This window comes from Odontesthes bonariensis, chromosome 7, assembly GCF_027942865.1.
Source record: "Odontesthes bonariensis isolate fOdoBon6 chromosome 7, fOdoBon6.hap1, whole genome shotgun sequence".
Taxonomy (NCBI): domain Eukaryota; kingdom Metazoa; phylum Chordata; class Actinopteri; order Atheriniformes; family Atherinopsidae; genus Odontesthes; species Odontesthes bonariensis.
Window position 1 is genome coordinate 3,585,953 of NC_134512.1, and position 14,049 is coordinate 3,600,001.

The 14,049-nt window shown below is 43.0% G+C and overlaps 1 protein-coding gene across 1 annotated transcript; it reads left to right on the top strand.

Annotated features, from left to right (window-relative positions):
• The first annotated feature begins 586 nt into the window (after window positions 1-586).
• On the top strand, window positions 587-13,387 carry LOC142384582 (fibulin-7-like). Its single transcript, XM_075470878.1, has 7 exons — window positions 587-676; window positions 2,248-2,407; window positions 2,692-2,862; window positions 2,940-3,188; window positions 3,416-3,553; window positions 3,650-3,785; window positions 13,027-13,387. Exons 1-7 carry the CDS (start codon window positions 587-589, stop codon window positions 13,385-13,387), a joined length of 1,305 nt encoding a protein of 434 aa, XP_075326993.1.
• Window positions 13,388-14,049: the final 662 nt, after the last annotated feature.

Below are 14,049 nucleotides of genomic sequence, written 5' to 3' on the forward strand. Positions count from 1 at the left end.
AAGGGAAAAAAGCTCCGTCTGTAACATTGTATATGCTAAGATGTGTTGTGTATTTGTCAATAGGACTTGTAGTGTCAAAGCACTTTGAGTGGCTAAGTAGACTGCCTTGTCATTAAAGAGCCACAATACATGATCCTTCTGGAAAGAAAGTTTAAGTTTGAATTAAACTGAGATTTTATAGTTGCTGTAATTAGAGCAGAAGTCACATTCCAGAGCTGGAAAGCGAAATAGTCATCAAAATGTAGCTGCATTGTTTTGCGGGTGATGATGAAAGGCCACCACTGCAGCTGACTTGTCCTTATAATTTGAAAGTCTATTTCTGGAGATGTTTATGGATCAAAAAAGATGTGAAAGCATGTTTCAGATGTGGTTGCTGCTATTCTCTTCCTTTTCTTTATCCTCCTCCCAAATCTAAGATGTCTGACAGGGAGGTGGGTGGAGGTGGAGGATGGCTGTAAGTGTGTAGAGCAGAAATTTGGCAAGAGCTCTCGAAAGGAAACGGCAATTTGGGGGGAAGCAGTTCAGGAGCTTAAGACGCAAAGCTGATCTTTAGACTGCAGAGTTCTTCAGGAGCAGGTTTGTGAGGATGAAGATGGAGCTTTTGTCAACTATGAAGGCCATTGGGGTAATTATGTTAATGATGAGTCTCCATGAGATTGCAGTATCTTGTGCTCAGGTGAGTAGGGTGCATATAAAGCAAACATTTTAATTTTTCAAATGAACTCATGTCTTTGGGCCTTCAGAAATAGTTTAAATGTAATGATCTGAGGGAAAGACCTATGGTGGATTGTATTTGAACCTCTTGTAACATGTTTACTCAAAAGACAAGCTGTGGACAAGTAGATTTTGCCTTTTTTTATGCAAAATGTTTCTTCTGATGAAATTGATAAACTTGCATTTCTCGAAGCATGATTACATTTATGTCTTTAACACTATAGAATTAGAATAATTTCTATTGATGGTCTGAAATGGATTTTACTTTGCCTAACTAATCACAAATAGGATGCATCATTTGTACATGACTGCAGAAGAAAAATCTTAAAGGGCTGTTCTACTCTTGACAAATCGGAATTTGTACAATATGAATTTGTTTAATCAATGAGCTTTGCTGGGACAGTAAGTAAAATTACAAACACAAAAAGGGTTTTCTTCCTTTTCTTTCCAATGTGACTTTAATCTCTCTAAAGAGAGGGTCATCTTGAGATTAAAATATTCATTTTCACTACATGTTAATATAATGCTATGACAGTTGAAATATAGCATTTCTGGAAGAAAAAAATAAAAGAAACATCTGTGTGACAAAGCTCATGTTCTGCATGGAAACTTTGGTAAAGAGTGTGAAAATTGAAAGCTAAACATTAAAAATAAGCAGAAAATAAAGAAAGTGGAAGAAATTTGAATGGAGAGATGTTTGAATGGAAACTTAAGTATCTACTCACCAGAACTTTTAACCCTTTTAATTATTCATTTTCATCTTTTTGGTTCTTTCTCGTTTTTCCAGTTGTAGAACATAGAACTTTACCACCCTCAGCACATCTGATACACACACACATATATTTTTACATATATATATATATATATGTATATATATAAACGTATCGTTTGTGCAGACTTACAAGCAAAGCTTGTTAAGTTCAAGTTCACACTGTTTCATCACTGGCTGCAGAGAAACGACTCCAAACAATAAAAACAAAAGCAGAGGTTCATGATACAGCTGCACTTATCTGTTTTACTGTGTTTCATCTAACGGTGTGAGGTCAGCAGCTGGCTCTGATCCAGTTTCCACCTAGGTGTTACTGTGGATCTTAAAACCTCACCTTTATGTAACAGTCTCACGCCTGAAACATGCTGAAGATGGACAGTTAGTATAGTCTGAAGTACTCCTCTTTCCTCTTGACAATCCCTGTACGTAAGCATATTTACTGTATTTCAAATTACCCTGTACTCTGAGAACTAAGACTCGCCTGACAAAACACGTTAATCTGACGGCTCTGAAGTTGTGGAATAATGTAGATTGATCCTTCAAAAACTGGGTGTGTGTCACCAAGCTGCCACATGAAGTGCAGTCATACATAAATTGTACCTAAACGGTTTCAGACATAGACGTACAAGGAGGTCATATGCAAATAAATTGAAAAGTGCCATTGTTGGCATGAGACAATCCTCTCACTGCAGGTTTGCCATGTGCCCTTGTTGCAATGCAGCAGCAGCTTAATGAGCCCTCTAACGTGTGCTCGTCCTGACCAGGAGTGCCCCTCCACACACGATCTACTGAACTCACTGCGGCAGGTGGAGAAGATGCTGGCACTACATGAGACTTCATACCAGCAGGGCCTGCGCTCCCTCAGGAAGAAGATAGGTGCTCTTCACAACAGCACCATGGCCTTCTTTAAAACAGGCAAAAATGGTGAGGGTGCTTTCTGCAGCTGTAATGTCCCCCGAAAGAAAACATCTTCACCAGGGAGTGTATAAAAGACTTACTGATGAAAAGACAGAAAAACACAATCATCTCTAACAGTTTGAGCTCCTGAAAGGGTTCACTTACTGCTAAAAAAAACCCAACTTGGTTTGTATGGAGTGAATATCAGACAGACGGCTTCATAAAGTGTTACAGAAGATAATGACAGGGATAGACTTGGTTTAATGGAGAAATGAGCATGATGACCTAAATCTGTCACTGTGGGCTTCCAGCATCCTGCCCCAAACCTGAACCCCCGGCTCACGGCCGCAGACTGGGCAGAGTGTTTGGAGTTGGGCATGAGGTCCACTTCCTCTGCAAGCCCAGATATGAGCTAATTGGCCCAAGGACCCGGATTTGTCTTGAGTCTCTGAAGTGGAGCGGCCAGCAGCCCATGTGTAGACGTGAGTTCTACATTGGGGAACAGGACAACCATGATGGTGGTACAGCCTTTTTTTTTTACCACTTTCTTTCTTTCCAGGCCTCAACAGCACCTCCAACATGGCCTCCTTTTCTTCATCTGCTTCCTCCTTCCCAATCTCTGCTGCCCTGTCAGGATCCTCATCCTCCTCTGTGTCTTCACCTTCTCCCAGCTCCGTTTCATTACCCACGTCATCTTCCCCCTTCTCCTCTATCCGACCCTCAAACTGCACACACTTCCTGGGCTCAACCCGCTGCACCTGTGATGTAGGTTTCACCATATCAGGCCGCGACAACAACATCTGCACAGGTGATCAATATTGCCAATGGCAGATTTTTTAAAAAAATTGTATTTTAGTATACTACCTGCAACTAAATATTTGTGTTCTTATTGATAACTTTTATAATCTTGGTTATTCATTCTAGTAAATAGAATATTAAGAAGAAATGAAAAAGGCAGATTGCTTGATTTGTCTGTCCATCAGAATATCATACACGATACAGTAAAGTAAAAAACTGTTTCTGTCTCTGTTTCAGATATCGACGAGTGTCATCTTTTTCCCCTTGGTCAGCCTGGCCGGCTCTGCATCCATCAATGTGTAAACACGCCCGGCAGTTTCCACTGCATCTGCCCGTACGGTTACAGCCTGGCCAGAGACGGTCGCAGCTGCACAGGTGAGATCTCAGAGGCCATCCTACCTGTTAAGGGAAAAGTAAAGCAGAGATGTGATTTTGCAGCTGTAACTCTCACCTCTGACCTTTCGCATTCAGACATTGACGAGTGTGAAAACCAGACACACAACTGCACAGCGGACCGGTTGTGTGTGAACACCTTCGGAGGATTCCAGTGTGTGATGGTGGAGTGTCCTCACATGAAAAATGCAACGTACATCAAAACGTCTCCCATGTAAGAGTATAAAGCACTCATGTATCTTCCCCTTCAATTTCCATCCCTCTGCCTGCAGCGTTTTTCTAAGTGGTTCATTTCTTTTTGACCTTTTGTATCACATTTGTGTCAGCATTGCAGGAATTTATATCTCTGCACCACATTTTTGGACATTATGTCTAGAGTTTATGAGGATTTTCTTCCTCGTAATTCTGCACCTTGGCTATTGCAAAGAATTGATGGAGAATTAACATCAGGAAATAAAAAACTAAAGCTGTTAAATATAACTAGGATCACCATATGTTGTGCATTCTTCTCCACTCTGTGCAATATTTACCACACTGAAAGTCAGAGTAGCACTGTAAAATGATGCCACTTCAGCTGAAATGCTACTGTTGTTAGCAAAAGATCACGTTTCAGATACTTACACCATGTTTTCTGTGAGGTAAATAGTCAATCTGTGGATATAACAAATAATCTACCAAGCAGGCGTGGGCTTTTTAGAATATTGCCTTTTAGAGAAGGGGCAATGCACAATCCTGCACAAATTAGTCAACACAACTCAAACCAAGTTCTACTAAATTTATTGTAATTTACTTTGAGCTTAAAACTTTGATATAGATGTCAGGCTAACAGGTTTGTACTGAAAAACTTTAGCATGCAAGTGTGTACAAGGCTTGCTTTTCAGCTCGTGCATCTCAATTTAGCATATTAACATTCAGCACTAAAGCAGAACTGTAGCTGTTTACTGTCAGTTTTTACAGGTTTTTGATAACGATTAAAGACCAATATTGGTAATAGATTAGCTAATACAGTTAATACAAATGTAAAATATAACAAATGAAACAACAACCCATTCAACATTGACAACACTGATTTAGTCCATGAAGCTCTATGATCAAATTGCCCATTGAGCCTGTAAACAATGCTTATAATGTAATAAGAGGCTAACAGGCTAACTGCTTTGAAAAAATGAAAAATTAAATCACATCTCAACAGCACAGCGAAACAACAAACAAATCAAGTTGAAAAGGAATGCAAATTAGGTAGATGAGACAAAGAAAACCAAAAACCTCTCACCTCAGAGGACAATGATTTTGAAAACAATGAGCTGAACCTGCTTGTCAACCACTTCCCTTCTACACCCATCATTTAGCTGCCCTCTAACAAAAACTGGGCTGAGACTTGAGGTTTGGCTTGATATGAACTGCAGAATTTTAGGCTCCAGTAATCTTGACTGGTCAGGAGGCGTGAAACATCTTCATGGTGCTGAACTTGTTTACCCCTTTCAAAGTTTTGATTTATTCCTACAGCTGAATCATACGACTGATACGCAGAGAGGACACTGTTGTTTTGTATGGATTTTCTAGCAGAGCATTTCAACCATGCCAGTCCAAGTCTGTCAAGCTTCATGGTTAACTAAAAATATCTACCAAAGAAGATCTGAAGTCATAATTGCGAAAGGAAAATAGAATAATGGAAGGTTGGCATTGGCAGAGTCCTCATGGAAGTGCTTAGAAAAAAAGAAATTCCAACTTTCACATTAGATAGAAACAAATACACATTTTTCTTTCTGAATTAACTGAATGTAAAATTGATTGAGGAAACTGCCAAAAATGCAGCCAGTAAATTTGTGAACATGGGCACACTCATATATATCCCATAGAACATAGACAGTATCATATACCTCTCACCTCGCGGTATCTGTTTCAAAGAATAGTATGTCATTGTCAGAAGGCAGTTATTAGTTCTAAACCATCCAGAGGTTTGTCACTCTGGCATAACTAAACAAGCACAGAGTCCTGCGAAAACCCCAGTGATAACCGTAACCACATAGTTAAAAGAAAGTTGTTTTTTTGGGTCAGAAATCCACAGCCTCTGTGGGGAATCCAGCCTTAGAGGCACCAGGAGCACCTGGAAGCAGAGAGAAGAGAACAAACACACAAAAAAACAGAAAAGCACAAGTAGCAGCAATCACATACAACAAAACTGTGGATATGGATAACCTCAAACCACAGGACAACACATCAACTGCTTAGCGAGCATGCTACTGGGCTAATGAATGTGTGAGTGTGTGCATGAACATGCGTTACACATGGCACAGGTCTCACATGATGACCGTGCTTAGTTATGAGTGTATAAGTGTATAGGGCCACGGTCCACAGCCCCTCCCCCCCAGCAATCAGAAGCAGGCAGAGAGGGCCCCAAGACCCAGGCCACCAGCAGCCCCCACGGAGCACAGAACCCCGGAAGCCCACCGCAGGGACAACCACGCATCCACCCAGAAGACTGCAGAGGAAGCCCCCGGACAGAGCCCACACAAGCATAGGGCAGAGGCCCCCCGAGAACCAGAGGCGACAGCCCACCGGCCCCGCCAGGCCCCCACCCCCCAGACATGGGCCGTGTGCTGGAACCAGATCCCGCAAGCCCGAGCGCCCCTAAACCCCCCGTTAGAGGCCCCGCTCATTACCCGAGAGGGCCAGGCGCCCCATACAGCCAAACATGGTGGGCCAGCACATGCCCCGGTGCTCCTGGCCAAGCGCCCCAGGAGGAACAGCACAAGCAGGCCAGAGGACAGCAAGTCCCAGACCCAGACCCAGTCACCCCATAAATCAGATAAAGAAAAAAAAAAGAATGAAACAGAGATATTTAATACTTTTTGTCCTTCCTTTATCAGTAAAAAAAATCAGGCCTGCAATACATTTCCAAACGAGTTTGGACAGTAGAATTTTTACCACCTTGTTATGTTACTATATACTGTCACAACACTTAAAAGACGTTTTGTACTGCATGGAGCATTTCAGATGTTTTTGTTTTTTTTCTGTTCTTCCTGCACGTGCAAAAGTACAGGGTCATTATCGCATTTTTTGTTCCACAATTCTCCACACGTTTCCAACTAGAGACAGGTCAGGTTCTCAGCCACGGTATCAAAGTAAGCATTTAGTTTTTTTTTTTTTCAAATCTCAATTAAGTCTTCTATTATCTTGACATCTTCTATGAAGCTTTTTTTCTGTTAAAACACAAACTTTCTAAAGATATGACATGCTGGTTTAGACGGTCTGGCTGGAATAATTTCTTCTGGTATTTCTGACATTTGGCATCTGGTAGGATGAGTAACCATGCCAATGGAAGAGTTGCTTACATGCAATAACAGCAGACTTAGCTTTAAAAAAAAAAAAAACAGATACCTGTAATAAGATCTGGAATCATAGATGTTGAAGAGGAGACTCTCACATCTAAGACAGGAGTGAGATGGAGAGAAAAGAAGAGGAAGTTTAAAGTTTTTCTTCCCTTGATGGGGAATGCTGACAAGGGTACAGCACACATATGACAATGCAGTTATGTATTTCACTCTCCTTTTAGATTATATGGGCACAGAGAACAATAGAAATAGAAATAGAAAATACTTTATTTATCCACCGTGGGGGAAATTCAAGTTGTCATGTAGCTCAATTAAAATATTTTCAATGATTATATAATAGAACAAAAAATACGACGACCGTGGCTCAGTGGTTAGAGTGGGTCATCCAATAACCAGAAGGTTGGCGGTTCTATTCCTCTTGCCACTCAAAAATTGGTGAAACTGACAGCTGTAGGAGTGTCAGTCCACCTCCTTCCCAAAGCCGAGGTGCCCTTGAGCAAGGATCGCTGGGCGCTGTGAATGGTTGCCCACCGCTCCAGTCTATGAGTGTGTAACCCTGTACATGTGTGTGCACATGTGCCAACCTAGATTGCTTAAAAGCGGAGGAGAAATTTCATGTATGACTGTACATGACAATAAATCTAATTTTATTAAAGGTAGACAGGGTGTCTGCTTCCTGAAGCCAAAGCGGCAGCTGGTTTCACAGAGAGGGGCCTGATATCTGAAGGCTCTGCCTCCCAAACTGGCAGCTGGTTCCACAGAGAGGGGCCTGATAACTGAAGGCTCTGCCTCCCAAACTGGCAGCTGGTTCCACGGAAAGGGGCCTGATAACTGAAGGCTCTGCCTCCCAAACTGGGAGCTGGTTCCACGGAGAGGGGCTTGATAACTGAAGGCTCTGCCTCCCAAACTGGTAGCTGGTTCCACAGAGAGGGGCCTGATAACTGAAGGCTCTGCCTCCCAAACTGGCAGCTGGTTCCACAGAGAGGAGCCTGATAACTGAAGGCTCTGCCTCCCAAACTGGGAGCTGGTTCCACAGAGAGGGGCCTGATAACTGAAGGCTCTGCCTCCCAAACTGGTAGCTGGTTCCACAGAGAGGAGGCCTGATAACTGAAGGCTCTGCCTCCCGAACTGCCAGCTGGTTCCACAGAGAGGAGGCCTGATAACTGAAGGCTCTGCCTCCCAAACTGGGAGCTGGTTCCACAGAGAGGGGCCTGATAACTGAAGGCTCTGCCTCCCAAACTGGCAGCTGGTTCCACAGAGAGGGGCCTGATAACTGAAGGCTCTGCCTCCCGAACTGCCAGCTGGTTCCACAGAGAGGGGCCTGATAACTGAAGGCTCTGCCTCCCAAACTGGCAGCTGGTTCCACAGAGAGGGGCCTGATAACTGAAGGCTCTGCCTCCCAAACTGGTAGCTGGTTCCACAGAGAGGAGCCTGATAACTGAAGGCTCTGCCTCCCAAACTGGCAGCTGATTCCACGGAAAGGGGCCTGATAACTGAAGGCTCTGCCTCCCAAACTGGCAGCTGGTTCCACAGAGAGGGGGCCTGATAACTGAAGGCTCTGCCTCCCAAACTGGCAGCTGGTTCCACAGAGAGGGGGCCTGATAACTGAAGGCTCTGCCTACCATTCTACTTTTAGAAACTCTGGGAACCTCAAGTAAACCTGCAGTTTGGGAACGAAGTGCTCTGTTAGGAAAATATCTTACAATGAGATCTTTAAGATATGATGGAGCTCGGTCATTAAGAGCTTTATATGTAAGGAGAAGAATCTTAAATTCTATTCTGAATTTAACAGGGAGCCAATGAAGAGAAGCTAAAACTGGAGAAATATGATCTCTCGTGTTAGTTCTCATCAGAACTCTGGCTGCAGCATTTTGGATCAGCTGGAGGCTTTTCAGAGAATATGTGGGACAGCCCATAAATAAAGAATTACATGGAGTACATGCATGGAGCAGTTTTTCTGCATCACTCTCAGACAGTATTCGTCCTGATTTTAACAATATTACGAAGATGAAAGAAGGCAGTCCTAGAAACCTGTTTTATATGTGAGTCAAATGACAGATCCTGGTTAAAAAATAACTCCAAGGTTCCTCACTGTAGAACTAGAAGCCAAGGAAATACCATCTAGAGTAACTATATAGCTAGACAATTTCTCCCTGAAACGCTCAGGTCCAAAGATAATGACTTCAGTTTTGTCTGAATTTAGAAGCAGACAGTTCTGAGTCATCCAGGTCTTTATGTCTTTAAGACATGCTTGTAGTCTGACCAACCTATTGGGTTCATCTGGTTTTATAGATAAGTACAGCTGAGTATCATCAGCATAGCAATGGAAATTTATGCCATGCTGTCTAATAATGTTACCTAATGGAAGCATGTATAAAGTGAAAAGAATCGGTCCAAGCACAGAACCCTGAGGAACTCCATGACTTACTCTGATGTGTGAGGAAGATTCTTCATTTTCTGTGGAGGGGGTGTTTATTGGTCACCATCAAAAAATATATCTTCCTCCTCATCCGCTGCTCCTCCACAGCACTGAGAGGGTCCAGCCTTCTGCCTACAACAGAACCAGCCTTTTTCATCAGTTTGTCCAGGCGCTTACAGTTTGTGTCTCTAGTGCAACTCCCCCAGCTGACAACAGCATAGAACAGTGCACTCTCAATGATAGTGTGATAAAACATGCACATCATGTCACTGCAGACATTTAAGGACCTGAGCCATCTCAGGAAAAAGAGACGGCTCTGGCCCCTCCTGTACACTGCTTCTATGTTGGCAGACCACTCCAGTTTATTATCCAGCACCACCCCCAGGTATTTGCAGGTCTGAACAGTCTCTATCTCCCCTCCATCAATGCAGACTGACTGGTTTAGGATCTCCTGAAGTCCACCACCAGCTCCTTGGTCTTGGCAGTGTTCTGGAGAAAACAGTTATTTTTGGTCCAGCCATAGAAGGACTCCACAAGGCCCCTGTACTCCTTCTCCTGTCCACCATACACACATGCCACAACAGCCGTATCATCAGAATACTTCTGAATGTGACAGGACTCTGAGTTGTACCTGAATTTGTACAGGGTGAAAAGAAAAGGAAACAAAACAGTACCCTGCAGAGCCCCAGTACTGCATTCCAGTGTTCCAGAAACACATTTCCACATCCTGACAGTCAGTCTGGAATCCATGACGTCAGGGAGGGGGCCACACCCATACCTAGAAGCTTGTCTTTCAGTATGGTATGAAGTCAAAGAACATGACTTGAACCAGGCACATCTAAATAAGCCTTATGCCCAATGCAACATGTACAGAATCGCATCTTCCACTCCTATGTGTTTCTGGTAGGCAAAATGGAGGGGATATAGAGCCTCAGCAACCTGCAATCTCATGCGATGGACAAGGAGCCGCTCCAAGGTCTCCACTATGTGAGATGTCAAAGCCACCGGTCTGTAGTCATTCAGTTCCACCGGTGATAACAGAAAGGAAGGAAGGACTACTGTGTTTGTTGACAACAGATGATGGATGATGTTACTTTGAAGGAGCATGTATGCGCCCCAAATATTTATCTGTTAGATTTAAGTTCCCAATGAGTTCCATATTATCTACCAAGAGAGTTCAGATGCCATTTTGTGTAGATCTTACCATCGGTCACTACCGATGCTGCATGTGTTTTCATCAGCTCAGTAATAGCCAGATTACAAAATCCCTGGAGATTTCATCACCAGGGGTGGAGCATTTGGGTGGAGACCACCAGGGGTGGACCACTCCACCTCTACCCATACGCCATTGAGAAAAATTCATTATAATCCGATATTTTTCACCTCAACAAATGAACTCCATTATTCAGCAGCATCCTGTGACTAAAAAGGAAGCCGAATAAACTCTGGAGGGCTGCTCTGAGGCCATAGACTGGGATACATTCTCTGAGTCAAATGTAAATGAAATCAATGTTATGACCGAGTGTGCGACAGAGTACATATGGAGAACACTATTCCCATAAAGACATTGAGGTGCTTCTCCATAGGCCTAGGAGCAGCAGTGACCTGAAGGAGCTGCTAAACATAAAAGTAAGCCCTACAGGGAGCAAGACAGGAAGCTATTGAGTAGTATTCAGAAACAGCTGAAAAAGAAGCCAAAAAGTACACAGAAAAAAATTCAAAACCAGCTCCAGCAGATTGAGTTCCATGATGTGTGGTCAGGGATGAAAAAGGTCTTTAGGAAATGGCTTTAAGAAGAAGGGGGATCATATTGGTGGGTGTCTGGATGGAGCCAATGAACTGAACTTGCACAGCCTCCCTGGACCCACAGCTTTCATGTTGCACCTCTACAGTGTCATGTGGGATTCTGTCAGATCCCTTTCACCTTTCATGCAGTTGAAATGGTCTAATTTCTTCAGTGATCCTACTCCCATCTATGTAGTTTGATGCTTGTCTAGTTTAATGCCACGGTGCCTGCAGTGCTGTGTGAGGAGATTCTGCAAATCCAAATGGGTTCCTCCACAACCACTTGGATACCCGACAAACAGACCACAGTTTGTGAGACTGAAGGGTTGTGTTTCTGAGAAGGTGGCCAGCAGCACAGGGGAACTATGTGGGGCTGGACTCTCACTGTTTCTCTTACCTCTGTACATTTCAGACTTCCAGTGCAACTCAAAGTCCTGTTATCTGTAGAAATACACAGATGACTCTGCAATTGTAGGATTTGTCAGTGATGGACAAGAGGCTGAGTACTTACAAGTTGTCACCTGCTTTGTGACAAGGAAAAGGATTTTATTGTGGATGTTCAGAGTAATGGGAATAAGCTGAACACTGTATCCACTCCAGGAGAAGAGGTGGAGGTAGTGGAGCACTGCAGATAGCCAGTGTTCACTTGGACAACAGACTGAATGAGAGATGCTACACTGAAAATGTCCACAACAAGGGACATAGCAGGCTCTATGAACCTTAGATCTTCAATGTTTGCAGCAATATTTTCTATATCTTCTATAAGTTTGTGATTGTAGTGAAATCATTTTTCCAGCCATCTGTTGGGGCAACAGCAGAGCAAATGACTCAACTGAACAAACTGATAGAGGAGGCTGGTTTTGTGCTGGGACTGCCCTGGAACCCTCTGAACTGATTGAACAAAGAAGAATCCTGCGCAACATAATGGAAAGGACCTAATATCACCTGCACAGCACAGTGATCAAACAATTGAGTGCCTCAAGTTCACCTCTTCAGCTCTGTAGTAGTGGATTAATAAACAAGTATGTTCTGTTTTATATTTAGTCTTTGGTCTTGAGCACAAAGTGTTTTTTCTAAAAACAGATCTTGAATAATGATTGTCTGAGAACATCCATCCCAGAGTCCTCTGAGCCCACATATACCAACAGAATCTGGTTAATTTATGGCTTCTTTTTGTTTTAATCCAAACTTTCAGATCTTGGTTTGGGCCTCTTGGTGGTGTGTGTTGGTTCTTTCACAGGATAATGGTTTCCTCCCAAAGTTGCATGTTAGGTTGATTTGTGATTGACCGTATGGGTGAGTGTGGATGTGCACGCCACAGTTGTTCGTTTTGTTTGTCTCTGTGTTGACTCTGTGATGGACTGGCGACCGGTCCAGGGTTTACCTTGCCTCCCATGGTTGGGATAGGCACCAGCTCTCCTGTGACTGTGAATTTGAGAAAGCTGGTTAAGAAAATGGATTGATGTAAGAAAACATGAAATATGTATGTCACTGTATACTAACCCTTTTTCTCTTCTGCTAAGGTACTGGACAATCAGCCCAGCCTCAGTCAAATGTGTAATAACTACTTTTGCCAATAGGACATAGAACCTAGTAGAATCATAATAAATGCTCAAAAATGATGAGATAGCAACACTTTATATTGAGAGTTATGTATAGTGCAACACTCACATGACATGATAGCAAACCCCAGTCAAGTATTTTAATATCTTATCCAACTGATCACAAGTGACAATATTGTAAAAAGTGAAAGTAGGAGAATCATTATGTGTAATATGTGAGCTGCGCATTACAAAACAATCACTGAAAATAATCATTTAGACATGAGTTTATATATTTATTTGAGAATATGTTAGTAGCAGGCTTGTAGATCACTGGGAGTGACTGAGCCAAGCCCCCCCTTTGTGTTTCTTCAGGCGCTGTGAGAGGAACCCATGCATGCTGGGAGACAAAGCATGCACCCAAGCACCAAACTCCATCTCCTTCCACTTCCTCGCTGTGGTTTCCAACATGTCTGCCCCTCGCGTCCTCTTCCGGGTGTCTGCAGCTCGTGTACTGGGTGACACACTGCGATTTGGTCTAGCTGGTGGCCGTGGCCGGGGTCATTTCAGCGTGCAGCGCTCAGGTAGACAGACTGGCACTCTTCTCGTGGTCACTCCTATCAAGGGTCCAGCCACACTGGAGGCCGAAGTGGAGATGAGCGAGCTGGAGCGTAACACCCTGTTGGGTCGCTACCTCACCAAGGTTACCCTGTTTGTTTCTCCATATGTGTTTTAACAGGGGAAACTAGTAAGAAGGTGTGTGTGTGTGTGTGTGTGGGGGGGGGGGGGGGTTCAGTGTAAATCAGTGTTTGTCATTCCAGTTTCGTTCAGTGAAAGAGTGGATTTTACTCAACAGATTCTCTTTAACTCTATCAAAAGTTTCCATTCATTTATTTGAAATGCCGGCACAGAGCCATCGGCTGCCAAGCTTCGAGATTTGTGCAGTTTTTTTTTAGCTCTGTTAAAACTGCACATATAAGGCAATACAAGTTGAAATCTTTGTTTTGTTCAGTTAAAGATTTTCTTGATTTCTCTCTAAACCTAAATCTGTGGTAACATCTTTATAAAAGCAGTATATGTAAATGATATGTAGCTATAAACACCATATCCAGAAAAAGTTTTCTGATAGGCAACCAAAAATTCAAACAGTAATTAGTTCATTCATTTAATCCATTATTTAACAGACACAAGATCAGAGAAATGTTTTTAGTCTCTTTACAGAACAACTTCTTTATACATTATACATATAAGAGCCTGGAATCTCTTTCTCATCTTTGGCATCTAGAAGCAGCAAGTTTTCCCAAAAGCAGCAGAGATGTGGACTCATCTGACCACAGAACACGTTTCCACTGTCTTTCTGTCCATTTGAGATGAGCTTATGTCCTGAGAACGCAGTGG

Excerpts from the sequence above, each read along its gene's own strand:
- LOC142384582 (XM_075470878.1), top strand. The coding sequence starts at position 587 with ATGAAGATGGAGCTTTTGTCAACTATGAAGGCCATTGGGGTAATTATG. Across the intron at positions 3,189-3,415 it reads CGACAACAACATCTGCACAG|ATATCGACGAGTGTCATCTT; the intron begins GTGATCAATATT and ends TCTCTGTTTCAG. Across the intron at positions 3,554-3,649 it reads AGACGGTCGCAGCTGCACAG|ACATTGACGAGTGTGAAAAC; the intron begins GTGAGATCTCAG and ends TTTCGCATTCAG.